General features: G+C 39.8%; 1 protein-coding gene across 4 annotated transcripts in view; it reads left to right on the forward strand.

Annotated features, from left to right (window-relative positions):
- Positions 1-25,826, forward strand: part of LOC132828432 (bcl-2 homologous antagonist/killer-like) — a 42,261-nt gene that overhangs the window by 14,018 nt on the left and 2,417 nt on the right. For all 4 annotated transcript variants that reach the window (XM_060845555.1, XM_060845554.1, XM_060845556.1 and 1 more), the window contains exons 3-5: positions 13,647-13,779; positions 14,168-14,311; positions 22,684-22,864. In XM_060845555.1, the coding sequence (XP_060701538.1) occupies positions 13,647-13,779; positions 14,168-14,311; positions 22,684-22,864 (458 nt within the window). The remainder of the gene's footprint in view (positions 1-13,646; positions 13,780-14,167; positions 14,312-22,683; positions 22,865-25,826) is intronic.

A 25,826-nucleotide genomic window follows, 5' to 3' on the forward strand; every position in this document is an offset into this window, starting at 1 on the left:
TATAGTCTCCAGTATTTGTTGTTTTCAGTACAGGTTCCAGCATCTGCTGTAAATTTTTTGTTTTGGATTTTAAATCTCAGATTTAAAATTTGCATTGCTCATTATGTAGGATCCACAAAATAATTTTGGCAAGTACAACAGCCCCTCAATATATGCTGTCTTAATCTAGATATTACACATTGCTTTGCAAGAATTTCATTATTTTATTACCTCTCCAAACCCAGTTAGCCCATTTGTTAACAAGTTTAAAGCCATTCTCTTTCTCCCTTGCCATCTTCCTGTACACGCACAGCTATCTTTCAGTCACCGGTTAGCACCCTACTGTCACATACTTTCTTAACTGCTGCTCCATTCATGTGTATTGCTGCTAGGCTCATGTCAGCAGCAAGCACATGCTGAATAGCTCTGCACCAATTCTTTTTCATTTTATCGGGAAAATGTTTTTTGGGTTTTTCCTAGGTTTGTCATTTGGGGATGGTTTTGCCTACCACCCTTCTGTATTCTATTTTGATTTGTTTTGTGTTTCTTCTCTTTACTACGTCTTGAGTCTGACTGAAGCATGCCACCCACCCAAATGCAGCCACCAGCAAAACAAAAGCGAAGTCTACACAAACTTGATACATAAACAAATATAACCTCTTACTAATGTTAATGGATTGGTTATTCTGTGAGCAATCAAGTGAACCCAGTGGGGTAGTTGACTCCATTACGTTTTTAGATTGCATTATTTTTCTATACCTTTTATGTTAGATGGACACAAAATATTTAGGTACTTTGAATCAGCATTCTTCATGTTGGAATTGAATCCCCTTTGAATGATTTAGTTTCAGACATTGCCACACTATGTAACAAATGTTGAGGAAATCCAAATATCCACTTAGTTCAATATGAACTTGAGCACAACTGCAAAACTGAGCATTCTGGTCAAAATAGCTAATATTTACTGATCCATTTTTAATAATTGTGATTTAATGGTGGTCTGTGCAAATGTGTCATTTTTACTGTTTGCACTGAATTGTATTTGAGGATGTGCTGCATTGTGTTCAAGTGGTCTATTTAGTTTTTTTTCTCCTCTTCATTCATCTCAACCTTGATGAAATATAATTTCCTTGGTGCTTATTAATTTCCTTTTGACAAAAAATATCTGTAATTTTGAATCATCATTCATGTTGCCTAAAGGTTGTGCATGCACACAACCTCAAACATAATTGAGATTCTGCTTTCCCAAGCATATCTTGGTTGTTTGAGTGAAGTGACAGTTTAGCTAACCATCTGCTGACCTTTTGGCTCTTTAGAAAATGTGAAGGGTAGATGATATGAAAGACTTCCTTATGCAGTATCCTGTGAAAGCCCTAAGTGAAATGATACTGTTCAATTGTGTTCCTTATTGATTGATTGATGTTTTGCGACCTAGTTGTTAGATTTCAGTATAGTTAATGAAAAAGATTGCACTGATGTCAAGTAGAATAGTATTCGTGTGGATTTGGTGTGCTTTCCTTTTTGAAACCAAGTAAAGCTGATCTATTACACATCTGATTATCTTGCAGTTGACACCAAATTTAGAAAGTAGATATTCATCAGCGTGGACTTCCTTTAGTATTATTGTGGTGGTAAGATGATGGTCAGTGAAATTCCTTTTGTGCTAATCTCTTGTGCCTTCTGATTAAGACTTCAATTATCCATTGCAGCTTAATACTGTGTACTTGACAATAACTACCCAAAGAATTGATGTTTACAATATGTAAATGCCGAATTAGACTTTGACTTTTATGCTTTTTTTTTGCCATACCATCATACTTGGAGCAAATGACAGTTTTGCTCCGTCTAAACCAGAGTGGATAGAGGGGAGCCAGTAGATGTGGTGTTTGCACTTCCAGAAAGCTTTTGACAAGATACATTACAAAAAGTTGTCATAGATAAGAGCCTTCGGTATTGGACTAAGTACATTGGCATGGAAAGAGAATTGGCTAATGGGCAGGAAACAGTGAGGTTCTTTTTCACGTTGGTGACCTGTGACCATTGGGGTTCCACGGAGATCACTGGGAACTGTTTACAATATATATCTTATGACTTGCAGGAAGGATGCATATGTACTCTTGTCAGAATTTCAGACAGCGCAAAAATAAGTGGAAATGTGGGGTGCAAACAGAGGTACTGATAGGTTAAATAAGTGGGCAAAATGTTAGCAAATGGAGTCTAATGTGGGAGAATAAGAAGTTAATTTTGGAAGAGAGAACAAAAGAGCAGTATCATTTAAATGGAGAAAAGCTGCAGGTTGCTGTGACACAAAGGGACTTTGATACTTGTACATGAAACACAAAGTTAGCACACAAGTTCAGCTAATCAGGAAGATTAATGGAATGTTAGCCCTTATTTCAAGGAGGTCAGATTATAAGAGAAGGGAAGTCCAACTGCAACTTCACAAGGTGCTGGTGATACCACATCTGGAGTGCTGTGAGCAATATTGCTCCTGTTATTTAATATTTAATTGAAAGCGGTTCAGACAATGTTCACTAACATGATAACTGGTATGGAGGATTTGTTTAGGAGCAAAGATTAAACAGATTGAGACTCTACTCATCAGAATTCCAGGATATAGATGCTAAAAGGGGTGGTTGGGGGAAGAGAAAAGTAAAGTGGCCTTTTTGATTAGGGATAACATTGCAGTTGTACTTAAAGGATTTTTCTTGGAATACATCCAGTGAAATTGTTTGGATGGAACTGAGAAATCAGAAAGGGATGGTCACATTATTGGGATTGTATTATAGGCTCCCCAGCAGTCAGTGGGAAATTGAGAAGCAAATTTCTAAGGAGATCTCAGATATCTATAAGTAAATTGGGTTGCAATGGTTGAAGACTTTAACTGTCCAAAAATAGACTGGAACTGCTAAGTTGCTAAAGGCTTCGATGGAGAGGAATTTAAGTGTGTATAAGAAAATTTTCATCAGTATGTGGTTGAACATATTAGAGAAGGAGCAAAACCTCTCCTTCCCTTGAAAAATAAGGAAGTGCAAGTTATTGAGGTGTCAGTGGGCAAGCACTTTGGGGCCAGTGATCATGATTCTATTAGTTTTAAAATTGTGATGGAAAAAGATAGACTGGATCTAAAAGTTGAAGTTTTGAATTGGAAGAAGGTCAATCTTGACAGTGTTAGGCAAGAAAAGCTAATTGGGAGAGACTATGGAGGCAAAGTGGCTCAGAGATTAGCACTGCTGCCCCACTGCGCCAGAGACCCGGGTTCAATTCCAGCCTTGGGTGACTGTCTGTCTATGTGGAGTTTGCACGTTCTCTGGGTCTGTGTGGGCTTCCTCCAGATGCTCCGGTTTCTTCCCATAGTCGAAAGATATGCAGGTTAGGGAGTTGGCCATGCTGAATTGCCCATTATGTTCAAGGATGTGTAGGTTAGGTGCATTAGTCAGGGGAAATATAGAGTAATAAGGTGAGGGAATGGGTCTGGATGGGTTACTCTTTGGAGGGTTGGTGGGGACCTGATGGGCCAAATGGCCTGTTTCCACACTATAGGGTTTATGATTTGCGGATAAATGGGTGTTTGGAAAGTGGGAGGTCTTCAAAAATGAGATAACAAGAGTCCAGATGCAGTATGTTCCTCTTAGTGTGAAGGGCAAAGCTGATACATGGAGGGAATGCTGGTCAAGACAGGAGGAGGCATATGGCCAGTATAGACAGCTGGGATTGAGTGAATCTCTTGGAGTATAAGGGCAAAATCAGGAGACGAAAAAGAGAATGTGAGAGGATTTAGTAAAATAGGGATAAGGAGAATCTAAAGAGATTTAGAGCAAAAGAGTAACTGAAATGTGTGGAACTGCAGGAGATGGGCCATATACTAAGCGAGTATTTCGTGTCTGTCTTTACTGTGGGAAAGGATATGGAAGCTAGAGAACTTGGAGAAATAAATAGTGATCTCTTAGTGTCCATACTACAGAGGAAGTGGTGCTGGATGTCTTAAAAGCATAAGGTGGTTAATACTCCAGGACTTGATCAGGTGTATCCCAGAGTTTTGTGGGAACCTGGATTGAGATTTCTGAGATAGTTGAATCATTGATAGCAACGGATGAAGTGCTAGAAGGCTGGGGAGTGATTAATGTGTCATTATTTAAGAAAGGTTGTATGGAAAAGCTAGGGAACAATAGACCGATCAGCTTGACATCGGTGGTGGGTACATTGTTGGAGGGGATTCTGAGGTACAGACTCTACGTGTGTTTTGAAAGGCAACGACTGATTAGCAATAGTCAACATGGCTTTGTACATGGGAATTTATGCCTCGCTTGATCTTTTTGAAGTAAGGAAGAGGATTGATGAAGTCAGAGTGGTGGATGTTGTCCATATGGACTTAAAAGTGTTGGACAAGGTTCCACATGGTTGACTAATTAACATGGTGAGATCCCATGGAATACAGGGAGAACTAACCATTTGGATACAAAATTGGTTTCAAAGGAGATGTTGGAGGGTTGTTTTCTGGACTAGATGCCTGTGACCAGCAATGTGCTGCGAGGCTTGCTGCTGGGTCCATTGCTTTTTGTCATTTATACAAATGATTTGGATGTGAATGTAGGAGGTATGGCTAGTAGGTTTGCAGATGACACCGAAGTTGGAGCTGTAGTGGTAAGTTAAGAAGGTTACTTCAGAGTATATCTCCCTTGGTCAGATTGGCCAATGGGGGAAGGATTTTTGTTGGAGTTAAATCCAGATAAATGTGTGAGGTGTTACATTTTGGTAAGGCAAATCAGGGCAGGCATCTACACTCATTGGCAGGGCCCTGGGAAGTGTTGCTGAACAGAGACTTTGGGGTGCTAGTTAATGGTTCCTTGAAGGTGAAGTCGTGGGTAGATAGGGTAGTGAAGAATGCATTTGGAACATTTTGCCTTTATTGACCAGTGCATTGAATGTAGGAGTTGGGATAGCATGTTATGGCTGTACAGGGCATCGGTTAGACCACTTTTGGAATACTGCATTCAATTCTGGTCTCCCTGCTATGGGAAAGAGGTTATTAAACTTTGAAAGAGTTCAGCAAAGTTTAACTCGGATGTTGCAGGTACTGAAAGGTTTAAGCTTTAAGGAGAGGCTGAATAGGCTGGACTGTCAGAGGTTCAGGGGTGACCTTTACAGAGATTTTATAAAATCATGAGGGTATGGGTAGGGTGCATAGCAAAGGTGAGGGGAAAGATATAAAAGGGAACTAAGGGTCATATTTTTCATGCAGAGGGTGGTGCATGTATAGAATGAGCTGCCACAGGAAGTGATGGAGGTTGGTACAGTTACAACATTTAAAAGGCATCTGAATGGCTAGATGAATAGGAAGAGTTTAGAGGGATATGGGACTAGATGAATTTAAGATATCTGGTTGGCATGAATGAGAGGAGACCTTGCTGAAACATAGGATTCTTAAGGGGCTTGGCAGGGTAAATGCTGACAGGATGTTTCCCCACCTGGGAGTTTAGGACGAGCAAGCATTGTCTCCGAATGAAGGGGTGCCAATTTAAGACTGAGATGAGGAACTTCGTCTGAGGGTTGTCTCTCCTTGGAACGTTTTGCCACACAAATGTGGGGACAGAGTTCTTGCATTTAATGCTGAGAGAGATTTTTGATTATGGTTAAAGCTTATGGCAAGGGCAGAAAGTGGGCATGAGAAATGTCAGATCAGCCATGATTGAATTGAATGGCGGAGGTTTTCAAGGTGGGTTAGGGTGTTTGGCGAATGGCCTACTCCTGTTCCTCTATTTCTTAGTCATAAGTATTCTGATTTGCCGGCATCTTGAGAGAAAAATGTAGAGTTGATATTTCATGGATTAGGGTTCTGATTGTTAGTGCATTAAACATAGTGGCCTTTCACATTCAGTGAGACTTCCAACACTTATAAATTTTACATGCAAAATCTGCATACCATGAATTATGGGATTCTCCTATTCTTTGGCCTAAGCATTTTTATGGTACCGCATTTCCCTTAGAATTTTCTTCATACGGGGTGTTTAGGTATAATGTGCATTTGTCAACCCAAAATGGCTATAACATGATTGCCAGATTGTGGACAGTTTCTACTGAACGGGTATCGCAATTTTCTATAGAACAGGGTTACAGAAAAACGCTATTGCCACATTATAGCAGAACAACCTGTAGTCCAAAATCACGTTGCTGTTTATATTAAGTGGTTGGAAATAAACTTGGGTATTTGGTGATTATGGTTTAGTTGACAGTTTACTATTTGATTTACGCCCTTGGGGAAATTATGACCCAGATTTTGCTTAAAAAAAAAAGTTTTCTATGAAAGGCAAATCTTGCTCTTTGTTATTTCTTAAATCTTTTTGATTTTTGATGTGATTTACTTGATCCCAAAAGCCCTGTTGCTCTTGCTATGCACCAGCTTGATCGTCTAGTGACTTTGTAGCCAAAAGTTTTTAAATTCTGGGCTCTCAAAAAATCCAATTAAGATCTAGCTCCATGTCATTTTTCCAAATATTGTCTCTCAATTTGAGAGTCAACTGTTAGCTCACCCCCAAATTATCAGTCAATACTTTACCATATGCTTATGCTGCTTATAGAAGAAGATCATGCAATAGTCAAGTCCATGCCACGTCTCTCTATAGAAAAATTCACTCAGTTTCATCCCTGTAGTGTAACAATTTATTTTATTTGTGACTATTCAGTTTCCCTTTGAACTGTTGCTTCCACCTCCAACAACTATTTCGGCAGGACGTTCCAGGTTAATATCAACCTGCGTAATAAATATAAAAGCTGTTCCTTAATTCCTATTGCGTCTCTTGTATCCACGTCACTTAGTCCTTGTAATCATCAACAAATGAGATGAGCTTTTGTGAGTACCTTTATTCAAATATGTCATAATCTTATACATCTGTTTTAAATGCTTCGAAGATGATAACCTAGTCTTCTCCAATCTAATCATCATGCTAAATTCCCTGAAACCATTCTAAAATATTCTAGATCCCACTCCCTGTATTTTCTCTCTTCACTGTATTGACATTACCATGTTTTGCTTTTTTGAGCAGTGCAAGAGTTCGAGCTATCTAATATCACTGCAGAAGAAAATGTATATTATAACATCTTGAATTGGTCCTTCACTGTCCAGGATGTCTATTGTCTTGAGTATAATGATCAAATGCTATGAAAGTAAAGCGGGTCAATGTGTTCAAGATTGTGTAGAAAGATAAAAGCAATGGATCTCTCAATACCTTTTTCTTTACAATTTGAAATCTGATTTATTTGCTTGGCCATTAAGTTCACAACAGAAACAGCTTGCAAGTTGCTCATTTATTTTTACATGTACTACCCTTTCAATTATTAAATTTATGATAAATCCTCTTATTTGAATATACTGAATTGCATATGCAACTTGACTAGCCAGAGTACTATTCTCCTGTTGCAGATATACTTAATTTCTGAATTAGTTTGTCTCAGCAGTGGAAGAAGGCTAATTGCTACTTGTGCTGGACTTGAAGCATAGTGACCACAGTTTGCAGCAAAAAAGCTTGTGGGTTTTTTAGTTTTGTACAGTAATATTTTTCAGTAAATTGAACTTTTGGTTCACTGCAATTGGAAATGAATTCTAAATGTTGGCCATGTCTTTGGCCATTCATCTAACAAGCGAAGTTAAAAAGAAAGTACAGCTTGCTTTGAATAACCTTTTTTTGAAGTACAGTTGTATTGGCCCTTCAGATATGGATGAATATATTTACACAATGCTTTCAGTTTCTCTCAGGTGTCTGCTGAACATCATGATTTGATATGCATATCTTCTTACTTACATCGATAAGGTGTCTCAAAATTGATAACTTCTAGTTAATTAAATACCTTATTCCCTTAACAAATCAGTACTGGCTTTTGTTAGTATGTCCCAAGTGGTTATTGATTCCTCCTTCCTAATATGGTTATTCAAAAATTGGCATTTAAAACCTCTACTTTTTTTAAAAAACAATTTCTGTTTTTACATGGGTTGATGTAGAAAATTTGAGGGAAAAATGAATGAGTTAGTAAATACAGTGGTAGAAAAGTAATAATTTCAATGACATGACCATTAACTTGAACTGCTTTGCAATCATTTGACTTAATTTTCCTACATCCCTATTCAGATTAGTACAATCTACATTGAGTTAATACGGTTTGTTTTTATCTGAAAAATGGCACGTTCCAAAATCCAGCACAGCCTTCAGCCCGAGGCGGCCAGATTTGAGAATGAGCTGTATTAATTTTGTCCTGAATATAATTTTTAGTGGTTTTTATGCCTCCAGTATTAAAATGACTGGTCTGTCATTGCTGGGCTTTTCATTTTGTTGAATGAAGGTGTAACACTTGCAATTCCCAATCCTCTGGCATAACTTCAGTCTGAGGAAGCTCCTTTGCAATTTGAGCATTTACCTCCAAATTCTTGGAGGTGTCTTATCAATTTTGAATTGACAACTTATCCAGTGCCACAACTGCTTCATTGTTAAATCATGCAAGTGTATTGATCACCTCCTTTTACTATGATTTGTGTAGCATCTTCTTTGGTAAAGAATGGTGAAATGTATCATTCATATTCCTGCTACACCCTCTGCTTCTATGCATAAATTCTTTTTTATTGGTAGCAAAACAGAACTTGCTGGGAGTGGCCCAGAGGGTGACATTGAGAGTCCAGAGAGAAAAGCAGTTGGGCAAACCAAAGATAAGGTAAAGGTCAGCCTGGGAATATCAATAGCTGCTAATGGGGGCTGTTAGTGGCTGGCAAAGGCTGCTACTAGGAACAACCCAATATGATGGCAGGGCCTGGTTTGTGGGATTGAGGTAAGGACATGGAGGAGATGCTTATGACCTAAAAAGACCAAACTTGATGATTGAATCCAGAAGGCTGTGGAGTCCCCCAAGTGCAAGAGCGGTGCTTGAACGCTGCAGCAAGCCTGAGATGGTGATCTTGGTCAGAGATCAGTGTTGAAGTGGCAAGCAATAGGAAGCCCAGTCACTTTCATGGGTGTAATTAGATGTTCACAAAGTGGTGCTCAATCTCCATTTTGTCTCACCAGTGTAGAGCAGTCTATGTTGTAAGCACTGAATGCAGGAGACTAGATTGAATGAAATACAAGTAAATTAATGCTTCGCCTAGAAGATGTGTTTGGGACCTTGGAGAGTGAAGAGGGAGGAAGTAAATGGGTTAGGTGTTGCATCTTCTGTGATTGCATAGGAAGGTGCTGTGGGAAGGTGTTGGGAGAAGAGGAGGGGGGAACCAAAGTAACCTGAAGGGAGCAGTTTCTGTGGAAGGCTGACCAAAGAAGGGAGATGAATGTATCTGCTGATGGTATCGTGCTGGAGGTAGCAGAAATGGCAACTAAATGGTCCTTTCGATGTGGTAGCAAGTGGGGTGGTAAATGAGGACCCAGAGGAACCCTATCACAGCTGTGGGAGGGAAGAGAGGCCAAAGTGTAGAAGGTAGGTCAGACATGACTGAGGGCCCTGTGACTATAATGGTAGGGAATCCTCAAATTGAGAAAGGAGTTGGACTGATCGGAGGCTCCCTTTGTTGAATTTGGCATAATCAGAACAGATGTGATGTAGACTGAGGAAATGGGAGAATGGAATGGAGTCTTTACATGAATCAGGGTGTGAGGGTGTGAAGTCAAAGCAGCTGTAGTTGGTGAGTGTATACTAGATATAATAGACCAGCCTATCTCCAGAAATGTCAAGGAAGGTGAGGGAGGAGTGAGAGATGGGTCAAGTAAAGGTGAGGGCAAGGCAGAAATTGGAAGCAAAATGGGTAAAATTTTTCAAATCCGGAGAGGGGAAGTGTCACTGATGGTCTTATTGTGCCAGAGACAGTTTTTTTTTCTTGATCTTTATTCATTTGTGGGATGTGGGCATCGCTAGCTGACCACTTATTACCTGTTCCTAGTTGCCCTTGAGAAGGTGTTAGTGAGCTGCTGCCTTGAACCACTACATTCCAACTGCTGTGAGTTGACCCATCACACCATAAGGGAGGGAATTCCAGGCTATTGGCCTAGCAACTGTGACGTAGCAACAATATATTTCCAAGTCAGTGTGGTGAGTGACTTGGAGAGGAACCTGCAGGCGGTGATGGTGTTCCTTTGTATCTGCTGCCCTTGACCTTCTGGCTGGAAGCGGTCGTGGGTTTAGAAGGTGCTGTCTGAAGATCTTGGGTGCATTTCTGCATTGCATCTTGTTCATGATACACACAACTGTTACTGAATGTCAGTGGTGGAGGAAGTGATGCTAGTCAAGCCTGTTGCTTTGTTCTGGATAGCGTTTAGCTCCTGGTGGTGTTGGAGCTGTACCCATCCAGACAGGCCATTCTTATTGTTGACTTGTGCCTTATAAATAGTGGGCAGGCTTTGGAGAACCAGGAGGTACGTTACTTGCTACAGATTCTATGCATCTGATTTGCGCTTGTAGCCATTCTGTTGATGTTTCCAGTCCACTTGAGTTTCTGGGCAATGGTCTACCCCTCCACTACCCCCGGATGTTGATTGTGTGAGATTCTGTGATAGTAAGCCATTGAATGTCAAGGGGCGGTGGTTAGATTGTCTCTTATTGGTGATGATCATAGCCTGGCATTTGTGTGACATGAATGTTACTTGCCACTTGTCAGCCCAAGCCTGAATATTGTCTAGATTTTGTTGCATTTGAACATGAATTGCAATAGTCTCTGAGTCGTAGTGAATGGTACTGAGTATTGTGCAGTAATCAGTGAACATCCCCACTTCTGGCCTTATGGAGGGAAAGTCATTGATGAAGCAGCTGAAGATAGTTGGGCCTAGGACACTACCCTGAGAAATTCTTGCAGAGATGTCTTGGAGCTGAGATGACTGACCTTCAACAACCATGACAATCTTTCCTGTATGTCAAGTATGACTCCAGCTAGCAGAGAGTTTGCTCCCTGGTTCCCAATGTTTCCAGTTTTGCTAGGGCTCCTTGATGCCACATTCGTTTGAATGCAGTCTTGATGTCCACGGTTATCACACTCACCTCACCTTTGGAATTCAGCAGTTTTATCCATGTTTAAGCCAAGGCTGTAATGAGGTCAGGTGTTGTGATCCTGGCAGAACCCAAACGGGGCAACAGTGAGTAAGTTATTGCTGAGCAGGTGCTGCTTGATAGCACTGATGACATCTTCCATCACTTTACTAATGTTCAAGAGTAGAGCGAAGGGTGGAAATTGATCGAATTGGATTTGTCCAGCTGTATTTGTACAGGAAATAGCTGGGTAATTTGATTGGGAGAATCGCTCAGCTCTGTCAATCACTTGCTGCTTATGCTGTTGGCATGCAGGTACCCCTGTTCAGTAGCTTCACCAGGTTGACATCTCATATTTTAGTTATGCCTGGTGCTTCATACATCCTCCTGTACTTTCTGTGGAACCAGGATTGATCCCCTGGCTTGATGGTAATGGTCGAGTGGGGGAAATGCTGGGCCATGTGTTTGTAGTTTGTGCTGGAATACAGTTCTGTTGATAATCCACAGTGCCTCAATGATGTCCAGTCTTGAGTTGCTCAATCTGTTCAAGGCTTGTTCCATATGGCTTGGTGATAATACTCTCCAACACAATGAAGGTTACTCTTGATGTAAGGCGAGAGTTCATCTCCACAGGTACTGTGTGGTGGTCACTTTTATCGATACTGTCATGGACAGATCCATCAACAGTAGCCAGATTGAAAAGGATGAGTTGAAATATATTTTTCCCTCTAGGTTCCCTCACCACCTGTAGACCCAGTCTTCAGCTATGCTTTTTTGGACCTGACCAGTTCGATTTAGTAGTACTGTTGCTGAGGCAGTCTTGGTGCAGCCATTTGAATCTCCCACCTAGGATATGTTTTGTGCCCTTGCATTCCTCGGTGCTTCCTCCAAGTGCTGTTCAACATGGAGGAGGATTGACTGATCAGCAGAGGAAGGATCATATATGATAATTAGGAGATTTCCTTGTCCATGTTTATCCTGAAATCATGAAATTTCAAGGGGTCTGAAATCAATGTTGAGGACTTCCAGGGCAACTCCCTGACTGTATACTCCTATGTCGCTACTTCTGGGCCTGCCCTGCTGGTGGGACAGGACATGTCCAGGGATGGTAATGATGTCTGGGATGTTGTCTGTAAGTTTTTTGATTCCATGAGTCTGACTGCTGGCTGTTGTTTGACCAGTCTATGAACTAGCTCTTCCAGTTTTGGCACTAACTCCTAGATGTTAGTAAGGAGGACTTTGCAGAGTCAGTAGGGTAGCTTCTGCTGTTGTCTTTCTGGTGCCTAGGTCTCTGCCAGGTGATATATCTGGTTTCATTTATTTGATAAAACTGAAGCGATTGATAGAGCTGAATGGTTTGTTAGGACATTGAGGGTAATTGAGATGTTCCACATATCCCACAAAAAGACACTGGTGTAACTGAGACCACACCGTTCCCCTGAAAGAAGTGGGAGGAGTTAAGAGAAGTTGTTTAAAATAAGGATGTGCTCTGCCAGGCAGAGGAGGATGGGAATGGTTAAGATATTCTTTTCCAGGAACAAGTGGATAGCCCTGAGACCATCCTGATGTGGCATAGACATGTAAAGGAATTGCATGTCGATGGTAAGGAGAAGGCAGCTAGAGCCCATGAGTTGGAAATTCTGAAACTGATATAAAGTGTTAGGTTACAGGATCCTTAGTAGCTTCTCCTGTACTTCAGCTCTCACTCTGTCTCTTCCCTAAAACAGCAATAGGGTTTCCCTGGGTCCTCACTTATCACCACACCAGCATCCACATCCAAAGGATCATTAGCTGCCATTTCCACTACCTCCAGTGGGATGCTGCCATTAGATACACATTCCCCTCTCCTTTATTGTTAGTATTCTGGAAAGACTGTTTTCCTCCCCCAAGCTGTTTTAGTCCACTCCTCCTCCACTCCCAACACCTCCCCCCACCCCCACGGGCACCTTTCCATACAATCGCAGAAAATGCATCATCTGCCTGTTCACTTCCTCATTGCTCTCTCACGCCCCAGACCCCTCTTCCAGGCGAATCAGTGATTTTCTTGCACTTCGTTTAATCTAGTCTAATTATCTGCCACTCACAATATGGTCTGTTCTATATTAGGGAGATGAAAAGTAGACTTAATGACCACTTCGCAGCGCACCTGTGTTCTGTTCACAAAAATGACTGAGCTTCCTATTGCCTGCCACTTCAACGCACTACCCTATTTCCTGGCCAACATCACTGCTTCAGGCCTGCTGCCGTGCTCCAGTAAACCTTAGAGCAAGGTGGAAGAACAGCTCTCGTTTTCTGGTTGGGGATTCTGCAGCTTTCAGGATTTAATATTGAGTTCAATAATTTTAAGGCTAGAGCACCTTCTCCCATATCCTGACTCCAACAAACATGGGCAGCTACCACACCCATCCTACTGTCAGCCACTAATAGTCCTCATTAGCAGTGTTGATTCTCCCAGGCTGATCTTTATCCCCAACTGTTTTTCTTTCTCTCTGAACTCCACTTCCACTTATTGTTTCCACATGCCACCCTTACCACCACCACTTGAAGAGCCTACAGATGTAGAAAAAGAGAGAATGGTTACAGTAAAATAGTCCCACCAGTTTAGCTGAGTATCAATTTTTTTAAATTTACATGTTCTTTTAAATGCTGAAAACAAATTTTCCTTTGCATCATAGAGGAAGGTGTTGTGCAGGAAACTGAGGACGTTTTCAGGAGTTACGTCTTCTTCCGGTACCAATCGGAGAGAGAAGAAGGAGCAAATGTCCCAGAGGATCCGGAGATAATTGAGATGCAGCAGCCTCCTGAAAAGTAGGATATTTGTCTCATATAATATCAATTTAAAAGTAGTGTTTAAGCAGACACATGACTAACATTTGTTCTCAGTTTTTTAAGTGAGGGCCTTTTGTGAGAGGAGAGTAAAAGTCATTATAGATGAATATGTTGTCTTCACTCATAGTCTTTTGTGCACAAATGTTTCTGGGAATCTTTGCATGAAATATCCTAAAAGCTTCAGAATAGCTTACTAAAAAAAAATGAGAAGAAGTGTGGAGTTTTGCATCACCAAGCATGCCACTTTCCCCATTCATTAAATTTATTTCCATCTTGGCTATTTTACCTCAGTATCTCGGTTTTGTGGCTTTATAAGTAGTTGTGATCTTCCTTTTGTTTTTGTTGTTTCTGTCTTCCTTCCCTCAAGTACTCCAACTCTTGTGGGCCGGCAGCTTGCTCTTATCGGAGATGACATCAATCGTAGATATGATTTAGAGTTCCACAATCTGCTATCAACCTTGCCGCTCAATGCAGGAAATGCTTATGACTACTTCCGGAAAATAGCTGATGGGTAAGGAGCAAGTTGATAAACTGAATTGTGAAAACAAACTATTTGTAAAGGTTCCTGGGTTGTACAGAAGACCGTTTTCAAGAGTGTTTCATGTGGAGGCAGTTGGTTTTAAATAAAACTTAATGCTTTTAATTTGATTAATCTAGAAGAATGTTACTGAGCTAATTGGGTTTCAACTAGCCAGTTAAGATGTGTAGCTAAAATATGACACCATTTGGGCTGGGGGCAAGAAGGGAAGAGAGGATGTTGGAAAGAGTGGCACAAAAAACTTCAGGAATTGTAATTGAGTTGTGGCAAAATATAGCAGTGCCATCAAGATTTGTAAATACTCTTGTACTAAAGTCACTTCACTAATACTGTGCTGCTTGAGTAGATAGTGGAATTTAGATGTTTAATGATGACCCATGAAACCATTGTCGTTCATCAGAAACACACATCAGGTTCAATAATGTCCTGTAGGAAAGGTAACTGCCATCCTTACTTGATCTAGCCTCCATCTCACTCCAGACTCTTAGAAAATGGCTGAGTCTCAACTGCCCTTGGGCACTTAGGGATGGGCAATAAGCATTGGTCTAACCAGTGACGCTAACATCATTTAAATTAACGTGTACTAAATGTTTATTAAATATGTACTAGATGTCACTGTCTTAATGCAATATGCATGCATGGATCTTTCAGTTTATAGATTAGATTAGATTACTTACAGTGTGGAAACAGGCCCTTCGGCCCAACAAGTCCACACCGACCCGCCGAAGCGCAACCCACCCATACCCCTACATATACCCCTTACCTAACACTATGGGCAATTTAGCATGGCCAATTCACCTGACCCGCACATCTTTGGACTGTGGGAGGAAACCCGGAGGACCCGGAGGAAACCCACACAGACACGGGGAGAACGTGCAAACTCCACACAGTCAGTCGCCTGAGGCGGGAATTGAACCCAGGTCTCTGGTGCTGTGAGGCAGCAGTGCTACCACTGTGCCACCGTGCCGCCCTATAATTTAACATTCTTTTTCAGTTTTGGCAAATTCATTCCCAAACTCTGTTTATATCCCCAACATTATTTTGGCTTCCGTTTATGAGTAGGGCATGAAATGCTAGAAGTACTGACATGTTCGAGAAGCAATTGTCTAAGGTGAACTAAAGTTTAAGGTCCTCTGTTCAAAAATGTACAAATGTTAATGTTGTGTTGAAGTGTCTCATTTCTACATTGCCAACTGACTTGCATTTTGCCTACTCTGCTTAGCTCCATAAATTATTGCTACTGTAGCTTCTGTTTCCTAGTCTACAATATATATTTTGTTTTGTTTTTTTTTCATGCATTTTCATGCAGACAGTGGTGTGTATGTATATGGAATAAGCTGCCAAAGGAAGTGGTGGAGGCTGGTACAATTACATTTAAAAGGCCTCTGGATGGGTGTATGAATAGGAAGAGTTTAGAGATATGTGGGCCAAATGCTGGCAAATGGGATTAGGGCAGATTGGGATGTCTGGTCAACACTGATTTGGAACAAAAAATCTATTCCCATGCTGACTCTCTCCCTGTAGATTAATTCTTATTCAGTTGGTCTTTGTAATGTACCTTGAATATTAGCATAAAATGTCAGATGCACCTGCTTTTTCTTCTCGTTCACAATTTCTCATTTGGGGCATGGTGTAGATATTTAAACAAATTCAGTAGTTTGAAAAAGTCACAAATTGAGAAGTACCAAAAGATGTCCACTGCAGTTAACTATTCCAGTTCAAATAATTGCTAAACGATTTGTATTGGTCGTTGACACTTAATCAATTTTTGGAGTAGTATATGTTGATTTCTATAATCTCTGCTGTAGCCAACAAACACTGCCTGCTTATAATTTCCAAATTAGACCTGCTGAAAGGACACTAGAAGTTGAAACTTTGTCATGCACTCTTTAGAGTAAGATGTAATAAACAAACTTGAAAGTAGAGAAACCCAAATAGATGGTGTCGTTCTGGGAACCCATTTAGGTCCAGTTTTTTGCTGGCATCCTTGCTGCTTATCATTAGAAGTTTATCTCTAGAGATACTATTAACCTTCCACCCCTGGATGACACCTGATTATGCTGATGACATGTTTGTTTGGATTAGGTTAGGGATTCCCTGCAGTGTGGAAACGAGCCATTTGACCCAATGAGTCCACACCGACCCTCCGAAGAGTAACCCACCCAGACCCAATTATCTTTTGGCCCTGACGAATGCGCCTAACACTGTGGGCAACCTAGCAGGCTGATCCACCTGACCTGCATGTCTTTGGATTGTGGGAGGAAACCCATGCAGACACTGGAAGAATGTATGGATCTTTCCGTTTATAATTTAACATTCTTTTTCATTCCCAAATTGTACTTTTATCCCCGACATTGTTTTGGCTTCCATTTATGAGTAGGGTATGAAATGCTATAAGTACTGACATGTTCGAGAAGCAATTGTCTCAGTCCACACAGGCAGGAATCAAACCCAGGTCTCTGCTGCTGTGAGGCAGCAGTGCCAACCACTGAGCCACCTCGCCACGATCTTGTGCAAACCCGTATTATAAAAAAAAGCATGCTTTAGAACAATACTTAGTGTTGGCGATATAATTGCATTACAGCCAAAACGTTTAAAACGTTTGTGCTTTAGAAACAGTGTCCCCAGTTTATCAATTACATTGTAACAAAGTTGCGCTAACCAAGCATGTTACAGCAGAACGATCTGTACATAAAATAAGGTGTCAATTACTTAAGTAGGTAAAAGGAAGTATTGTCGTTTTTTTCAAAAAATGGCTAGAGGCAGCAAAACTCTGCATTCCCATAGAAATGCTTTGACGACTCCTCATCTACCTATCTGTTGAGTATGCAAATTGACAGTGAAATGTTTGTGCTGGATTTCCAAGCAGGATCCTCTTCTCATGCAGTATAAAATTGTCTCTTTCTCCAAATCTCTCTCTCGCAGCCTTGTTCTGATGGGTGCAAAATGATAACTTTCAACTACTTGTCTCCTTTTAGCCACGTTTAAGTTCTGTACTACCATGTGCTTATTTCAAATTATCTACTCAATGACATTGTTTTAACATGGAAGTAAAACATACCTGAATTTCGAACCAGTTTAAAATGTCAGTGAAATGAAATCCTTTCTCTATAATTGTCAAAATAATGGTTGTAAACATTTTAGAGGCTCACCCCAGGTGTGAACCAGTTTTCTAAAAATCATTAAAGACATCTGTTTTGAATTGTTTCTTGGGTTAGCTAATATCAATGAGAATGGGAGAGGTGTTGCAAATTGACTGCTTACACAACAATAACCTGGAGTGAGGTGGGGTATTGAAGATGTTTGTTAACCATAACCCATGTTTGTATTCAGGGAAATGAAGCAAAGGTTGTATGCACCAGAGTTCAGTGATCCATCTGAATGGTAGGACAGTGACGAAATGGGCTACCGCTAAACTTGGTTTCTAAACACTAAGAAAAACAGTTAGCTTTCTTCAAAAATTGTTACTGATGCTTACTGTTCATATCTTGTCTAATTGACTTTCCTGTCCTTTATTTCTGCTTTCCTTTGGATGCTGGACTATAGAGTCTTAACTATAGCTTGATTATTACTGCTTTTCAACAGCAAAAGGGCAGGTAAACACATTCTCATTTTGCTTCGTAATCATTTTCCAAACTTTCTTTTATCTTTTAAGATTACTTAAAACAAATAAACCTCTGATCATAGTTAAATTAAGTTGTCAACGTGCAACGTTTTTTAAAAAAAAAAGTCCTGGAAAGAATTCCGACAAATCTATTCACTAAAATGATGTCATAGCAAGTGATTCAGAAATGCACATTGTGTTGCACTTCCTTCCAAGCTGTTAAGTGGTTTCTGTTTGGTTGTATTTGATATTAGCCTGACTAACTGCAGTAGATGATTGCCATTGTTTTGTCTAAAGTGCTAGTAACAAATGTGACTGTAAAATATGTTTAACCTTTAGTATTTGAAGTTCAAGAGCATTTGAGAGTTCTTCTTAAATGGTAGTAATTCTTTTTGCGTCGGAATTGTTGTGGCAGTATACACTTTTAGACATTGTAATTTGGAGGTATGGATAGTGATTGTAGTGGCTCCAACTTTCAGATCAGCCAGTGATGGAAAAGAGCTCCTGCATTTATTGCCTACCATTGGCATGTGTTTGTATGCAACCTGTTTTCCTGTACTATGAATGCACCTTCTTTGTTCATCAAGTCCTATAATGGGTCTAGAGTCAAGAGTTCTGCCGCAAGAGGTAAAGGAGCTGAAAAAAAATTGGCAACTCTAGTCTGTCTTGTATTAAGTTTGGAAGTGAATTTCACTCAAAGTATCGGGAAAGTTTATTTTAAATCAACATCTCAAAGATTAGATGTTAACTGCTGCAATTTCTCAAATTACTGGATTTGCCGTCATGCTATAATATTGTTAAACTTAAAGTGCTTACTCAAGCACGACTTTAAAATTTGGAAGATATTGAGTGACAATTGATTGACTTGAAACACTGAAATTTGTTGCAAAACAGATTTTACAGATAGATGACTACATTTCAAGTGCACACCCAATACTTTTAAGATTGTTTCTGCCCACTGTCCACTGTATAGAAATTTCTTTACGTCTTCCCATGTAATTCTTTCTATCACTTTAATTTGATGTTCCATGGTTACTGACCTCTTTGTCAGAGAAATTGGTTCTTCATGTTCAGTTTCCAATTTATTCAAAATTTTCCATACCTTCAATTAAATCTCTGTTCTTCTTCCAGAGAAAACTACCTAATCTATACCGTTATATATTTCATCATTGCTAAAATTCTACATTCCTGGCAAGATCCTCCTGAATCTCCTCTGTACCCTGCCTAATGTGAACACATCATTTCTGTAATGCAATGAGCAGAACCATACATAATATTATACCTAACTAGTGTTTCATGCAATTCTTGTAAAATCTCCTTGCTCTTGTACTTAAACAAATTTCTGAAGTACTAATTTATATTTTGCCTCCATTTTTTTTCCCAATCATTTACCCACAACAGCAGTTAGGCTGACTAGCTTACAACTATTATCATTTCCTCCCTTTTTGAACAGTAATATATTAGCAGTCCTCCACTATACGCATATACCTAGTGAGCACTAAATTTAAGTGATGGTTCGAGACTGTTATTCGCTGGTATCATATAGCAATCTGGAATGGGTTTTTGTCTCTGAATAGTGTTGTACCCACTGGCGAAGATGTCAAACCCTTCTAATATTTCCTTTCCCCCTCTCTTTATTCCATCCAGTGTTTCAAATCATGAACTCCAGTGTTGTCTTTGCCCTTTTTATGAAGACAAACACATTATTCATGGAGAATGATGCTTATGTTTTCTATTTCAACATGTTAATTTTTTTATCTCTAATTGACCTTACTCTTGTTCCTTAGTTATTCTCCTGCCCTTTAGGTATCTGTAAAATCTGTGTTTCCAATCAATGTACCTGTCCCGATTTTGCTCCACGCTTTCTATTTTCAAAACATTTTGCTTCATTGAGCTGTAGTATCTGAAATTAACGTTCCTTTTATTTGCTTTATCTTATTCTGTTTGACATCAAAGAAGTTTGGATCATTTTTATTTCAGTGATTGTTTGGAGCCCTCCCTTCCTCCAGGAATGTCACTGGCCAATAATCTAGAAACTCCGGATGGTGTTCTGAGGTCATGGTTTGGATCCTGCCATAGAAGTTGGTTAAATTTGAATTTGATTTAAAAACCTGGAATTGAAAACACTATTCCAATGATTACCATGTAACCACTGTTCATTATTGAACCAGATACGTTTTTTAAAAAAATGTCTTTTTAATGAAGGAAATCAGCCATCCTTACCTTGTCTGGCCTACATGTAACTCCATACCCACAGAAATGTGGGCAAACGCTCCAGGAGAATTAGCCCTCACTTATTCAATCTCTCCCTATAGCTCAAATCCTCCAACCTTAGCAACATCTTCATAAATCTTTTTTGAACCCTTTCAAATTTCACAAATCCTTCCAACACAAAGGAGACCAGAATTGCAGCAATATTCCGAAAGTTGCCTAAACAATGTCCTGTACAGTTGCCACATTACCTCCCAATTCATGTACCCAATACTCTGACCAATGAAGGAAAGCATACCAAACGCCACCTTTACTATCCTATCTACCTGTGACTCCACTTTCAAGGAGCTATGTACCTGCACTCCAAGGTTTCTTTGTTCAGCAACAGCCTCTAGGACCTTACCATTAAGTGTAGAAGTCGTAAGATTTGCTTTCCCAAAACGCAGCACCTTGCGTTTATCTAAATTAAACTCCATGTGCATCTCAGCCCATTGGCTTATCTGATCAAGATCCCGTTGTAATCTGAGAACCTTTTTCACTGTCCACTACACCTCCAATTTTGGTGTCATCTGCAAACTTACTAATGATACCTCTTATGCTCACATCCAAATCATTTATGTAAATGACAAAAAGTAGTGGACTCAGCACTGATCCTTGAGGCACTCCACTGGTCACAGGCCTCCAATCTGAAAAATAACCCTCCAACACCACCACCCTCTGTCTTCTACCTTTTGAGCCAGTTCTGTATCCAAATGGCTAGTTCTCCCTGTATTCCATGCGATCTAACATTGCTAAGCAGTGTCGCGTTGGGAACCTTGTCGAACACCTTAGTGAAGTCCATACAGATCACGTATACTGCTCTGCTCGCAACAATCCTCTTTGTTACTTCAAAAAAAAACTCAATCAAGTTTGTGGCACATGATTTCCCATGAACAAAGCAATGTTGACTATCCCTAATCAATCCTAGTCTTTCAAAATACATGTACATCCTGTCCCTCAGGATTACACTGACGTCAGGCTCACTGGTCTATAGTCTCTGGCTTGTCCTTCCCACCTTTCTGAATAGTGGCACCACATTAGCCAGCATCCAGTCTTCTGGCACCTTACCTGTGACTGTCGATAATACAAATATATCAGCAAGAGGCCCAGCATTCATTCCCTAGCTTCCCACAAGAGTTCTAGGGTACATCTGATCAGATTCTGGGGATTTATCCACTTTTATGCGTTTCAAGACATCCAGCACTTCCTCCTCTATTATGGGCATTTTTCAAGGTGTCCCCATCTATTTCCCTACATTCTAATCTTCCATGTCCTTTTCCACAGTCAACACTGATGCAAAATACTCGTTTAGTGTCTGCCTCATCTGCTGCTCCTCACAAAGGCCACCTTGCTGAACTTTGAGGGACCTTATTTTCTTCCTAGTTACCCTTTTGTCCTTAATATATTTGTAAAACCCCTTTGGATTTTCCTTAATTCTATTTGCCCAAAGCTATCTCATGTCTCCTTTTTGCCCTCCTGATTTCCTGCTTAAGTATACTCCTACTGCCTTTATACTCTTCCAAAGGATTCACTTGATCTACCTGTCTTTATCTGACATATGCTTCCTTCTTTTTCTTAACCAAACCCTCAATTTCTTTAATCATCTAGCATTCTCTATACCTACCAGCCTTCCCTTTCACCCTAACAGGAATATACTTTCCCTGGACTCTCGTTATCTCATTTCTGAAGGCTTCCCATTTGTCAGCCTCCATTTACTTGTGAACATCTGCTTCTTATCAGCTTTTGAAAGTTCTTGCCTAATACCATCAAAATTGGCCTTTCTCCAATTTGAAACTTCAACTTTTAGATCTAGTCTATCTTTTTCCATCACTATTTTAAAACTAATAGAGTTATGGTCACTGGCCCCACTGACACCTCAGTCACCTGCCCTGAATTATTTCCCAAGAGTAGGTCAAAGTTTGCACCTTCTCTAGTAAGTATGTCCACATACTGAATCAGATAATTTACTTCTATATGCTTAACAAATTCTTCTCCATTTAAACCCTTACCACTATGGCAGTCCCAGTCTATGTTTGGAAAGTTAAAATCCCCTACCATAAGTGGAAAGTTTGTGATTTTGATAAGGGATAGCATTACAGTTGTACCGAGGGAGGATATTCCCAGAAAAACATCCAGGCAAGTTATTTGGGTGGAACTGAGAAATAAGAAAGGGATGATCACCGTATTGGGATTGTATTATAGACCTCCTAATAGTCATAGGGAAACTGAAAAACAAACTTGTATGGAGATCTCAGCTATCTGAAAGAATAATAGAGTGGTTATGAGAGGTGATTTTAACTTTCCAAAAATTGACTGGACTGCCATATGCAATCTGTTGACATAAGTAATAACAGATGCTATAAAAGTGTAAATATTAGACCACTGTCATGTTTTCAAATAAGGTCAACATGAATTTTCATTGTATATTAAAAATGTTTTCTCATTAATCCATATTTGCAAATATTTTGAAAATTGTTCTTTTCCTTTATAGGCTTTTTGAAAGTGGCATAAATTGGGGCCGTGTGATAGCTCTTTTAGGATTTGGCTATCGAATGGCCATTTATGTCTTCCAGAAGGGTATGAAGGGATTCCTCAGTCAAATCGCAAAATTCATTGCAGAGTTTGTATTAAAAAATAGAATTGCACGATGGATTGCAGCACAAGGAGGCTGGGTAAGTGCACAGCAGTAGGTTGCTGGTTTTCTGATTTCAGTTTTTGGTTAGATAGGGCATTAAGTGCACTGAGCATTTTTTTTTGTCTGTAGTGTGGTTCTTTTCATGTTCCTGATGCACTTCAGTAAGTGCCTTTTCCCCAAATAATCATTCTTCATGCCTTGACAGTTGTGTCAAAAGGTACTTCATATCTTAATTTACTCCAGTTTTCCTAATAGCGACGCAAACAGCCCTTTCCAACTCTTTTCTAGCTTTGACCCACAAATTTTGAGGCCTATTTTAAGAATCTTTGTTAGTTAAGCAATATTGATCTTAAGAACTTGAGTATCTGTACATATCAGTTACTCATTTAAAAAAAACTGTCAGCTCTTGAGAAAAGAAATTTTTTTTGTTTTTAAAGAGGAAAGATTTTTTTGACACCTAAAACTTTTCAATTTGGTTAGAAACTGACTGCTTTAAGATTAAAGGGTAAAGAATTTTCCAGATTCATTCCCTTTTTAAATTAAGTCACTGTTAAATATGCTTGGATGTCTCTTTATGCAATTCTAAGTTTTTAAAGGAAACTGAGAACTCTAGACATCTTTATTTTTTGTGTTAAATGCATGATATAAATGCAAATTGTAATTTGTGGGTTTGACTGTTATACTGAAATATAAAGGTGATAAAGTGTTTTGACAGACCAATTCTTATTCTTTTTCTTGAAGTCTCCTTAGTGAAATTGAAACTGAAAAGCTAGGTTTCTGGTTGGAATTTCTTAATTTGAGTTGCCAAGTATGTCATACATCTTCTGAAGTGCATCTCTTGTAGGTTTTAGGGAAATTAGAAATTGTGGTCAAGACAGGAGTATAGTGTGGCTGTAATACCAGCTTCATAGACTGAAACCTAATAAAATTTGAGCCATCCTGACATGCAGGAGAGCTGGCTATGGTTTCTTTTAAACAGCAGTCAACTTTGGCCTGTACCAGGTTATCACCTGAGTAGTTAACTGAACTGAACTCTGGGAAAGCAATGCCATTTGGACATTGTGCTATGAGTATGGCGAGTTCTACTGAAGTATGCCATGTTAATTCTGTCATTTAGAACTCTGGAGGAAAGCTGCTGTCAAAGGTTGCTCATGATTAAATTACATGAGGGAAGGACTAATTGAACTTTTAGAAGAGAGTAGAGAAGGACTTTGACTGTATGTGGTATCACTTGCATGTTAAGAGAGCTGGCTGAAAAACCCAAGATTTACCTTTGTGTTGGGTATTAAAGTTTCGTTTTGGTTTATTTTGATGAATACAATTGGCCTGATAATTTAGCCACAAGTTGCAATGGTTTTGAATGAACAAAATTACTATACAGAGCTAGAATAGCAAAACAATTATATCTTTTCAACTTGTACCCTGATCTCCAGAATTAACAAAAGATAAAAATGGGTAACAGAAACTATGTTAAATACCCTACAGAGTATGTTATATAGCAAATGTAGTCAACATAGATCCCTTGGATTTCTCAGCACACTGGGCCATCAGTCTCATTAACAGATTACGTGGGATTACAGTCCTGCACTTTTTTGATTTGGAATTCCCTCGAGCTGCTCTGCTGTGGACTGCTTCCTCATTTGGTGGTTCTTGTCTTTTCCTGTGACATCACTCCCTGCTCTGGAAACTGCTCTCCAGTGCCTACTCACTGGCACAATTACAGGTTGTCAGCAGACGGCTAACTTCACTAAGCTAGTACTGTCCTCTAGGTTTCCCCTAGCTTTCGTCATTATTTGCCGTGCCAACTAAATACCACTTGTGACTTTCCTCCTCTATCACCTCTACTAAGCTATTCATGGCAAGTTGACCAATTCAGTTGGCTTCACAGACATGCTGCTGTTCCAACCACAGATATCTTCCAAGTTTCCATGGCTTTTTCTAACCTCAGTGTTCACCTGCACCTTTTAGCTTGAGGGACTTCTGATTCCAACTGCTCAAAGCCTGCAACAGCTGCACATTTTTCAGAACAGAACCCCTCCTCGCTTCAGTTGACCATCAAACACTGCTCTTTCTCCTATGTCGTTACTACAGGGAAGCTATCAAAAGGCTTCTTGGAGTTCTTCCTGAATTCCAACAATTCAGAGCTACTGTCCTTCAGCCTCTATCTCAGCAGCATTTCTTCTGAGTCATTAACTTATCAGGGGACTCCTCTTTTATGGTTGTCCCATGTCCATGACTAGGCTTTCGCATTTGTTTCCAGTCCTGTGGTCAGGTTTTTGCATGCTCCACAACCTTGCAAGATGGATAGGTCCTTCCATTGGTTAAAAGAAACTGAGCAGAATACAGATGGATTTTCCTGCTTTACATATACATAAGCATGCCCAGGGTCATAACATGTCTTTTGGTGATTTTCGTTTGTTGCAGTGAAAGTTGTTTCTTGTTCACTTCCATTGGGATCATTTGGGAAGTTTGTTTTTGTTGTTATTGGTCTCCATGGCTTTCTAGAATAAGTCAGAACTTAAATATTAGTTGAGTTGTTCATCTGTTAGTTGTCCTGCACATTCCATTAACGCTAGGTTCCTATGCTTGTTTCAAGTGCTGTGCTTACAAAGCGAATGGGTGAATGGAATAAGCTATCAAACCAGGTCCTTTGGATAAGAAGTTAACATGTTTAATTTTTTGTCAGGTTCTGATGGCCTTTTTGCAATAGTATATTTTTGTTCGGTGCAGTTCACTTTTCTTAAGTTTTATTGACCCATGTTTTCTGATAACATAATTTTTGAAGTGTTGGTGGAAGTTGTGCATCGTCACCCTACAGAATCCACACTGTAACCGACTTGGAAATTGGCTGGAAAATTGGACATGGCAATGGGTAATCCCTCTGAGCTTTGAGCCAACCAAACGTATTCATTTAAATCTGAGAATTTGAAAGACACCATTGCAGTTAAAGAAACAATTACTCTGGAAAAGTTAAACTACTTAAATATCTAGTCTAAATC

The sequence above is a fragment of the Hemiscyllium ocellatum genome, chromosome 26, assembly GCF_020745735.1.
Source record: "Hemiscyllium ocellatum isolate sHemOce1 chromosome 26, sHemOce1.pat.X.cur, whole genome shotgun sequence".
In the NCBI taxonomy this organism is placed as follows: Eukaryota; Metazoa; Chordata; class Chondrichthyes; order Orectolobiformes; family Hemiscylliidae; genus Hemiscyllium; species Hemiscyllium ocellatum.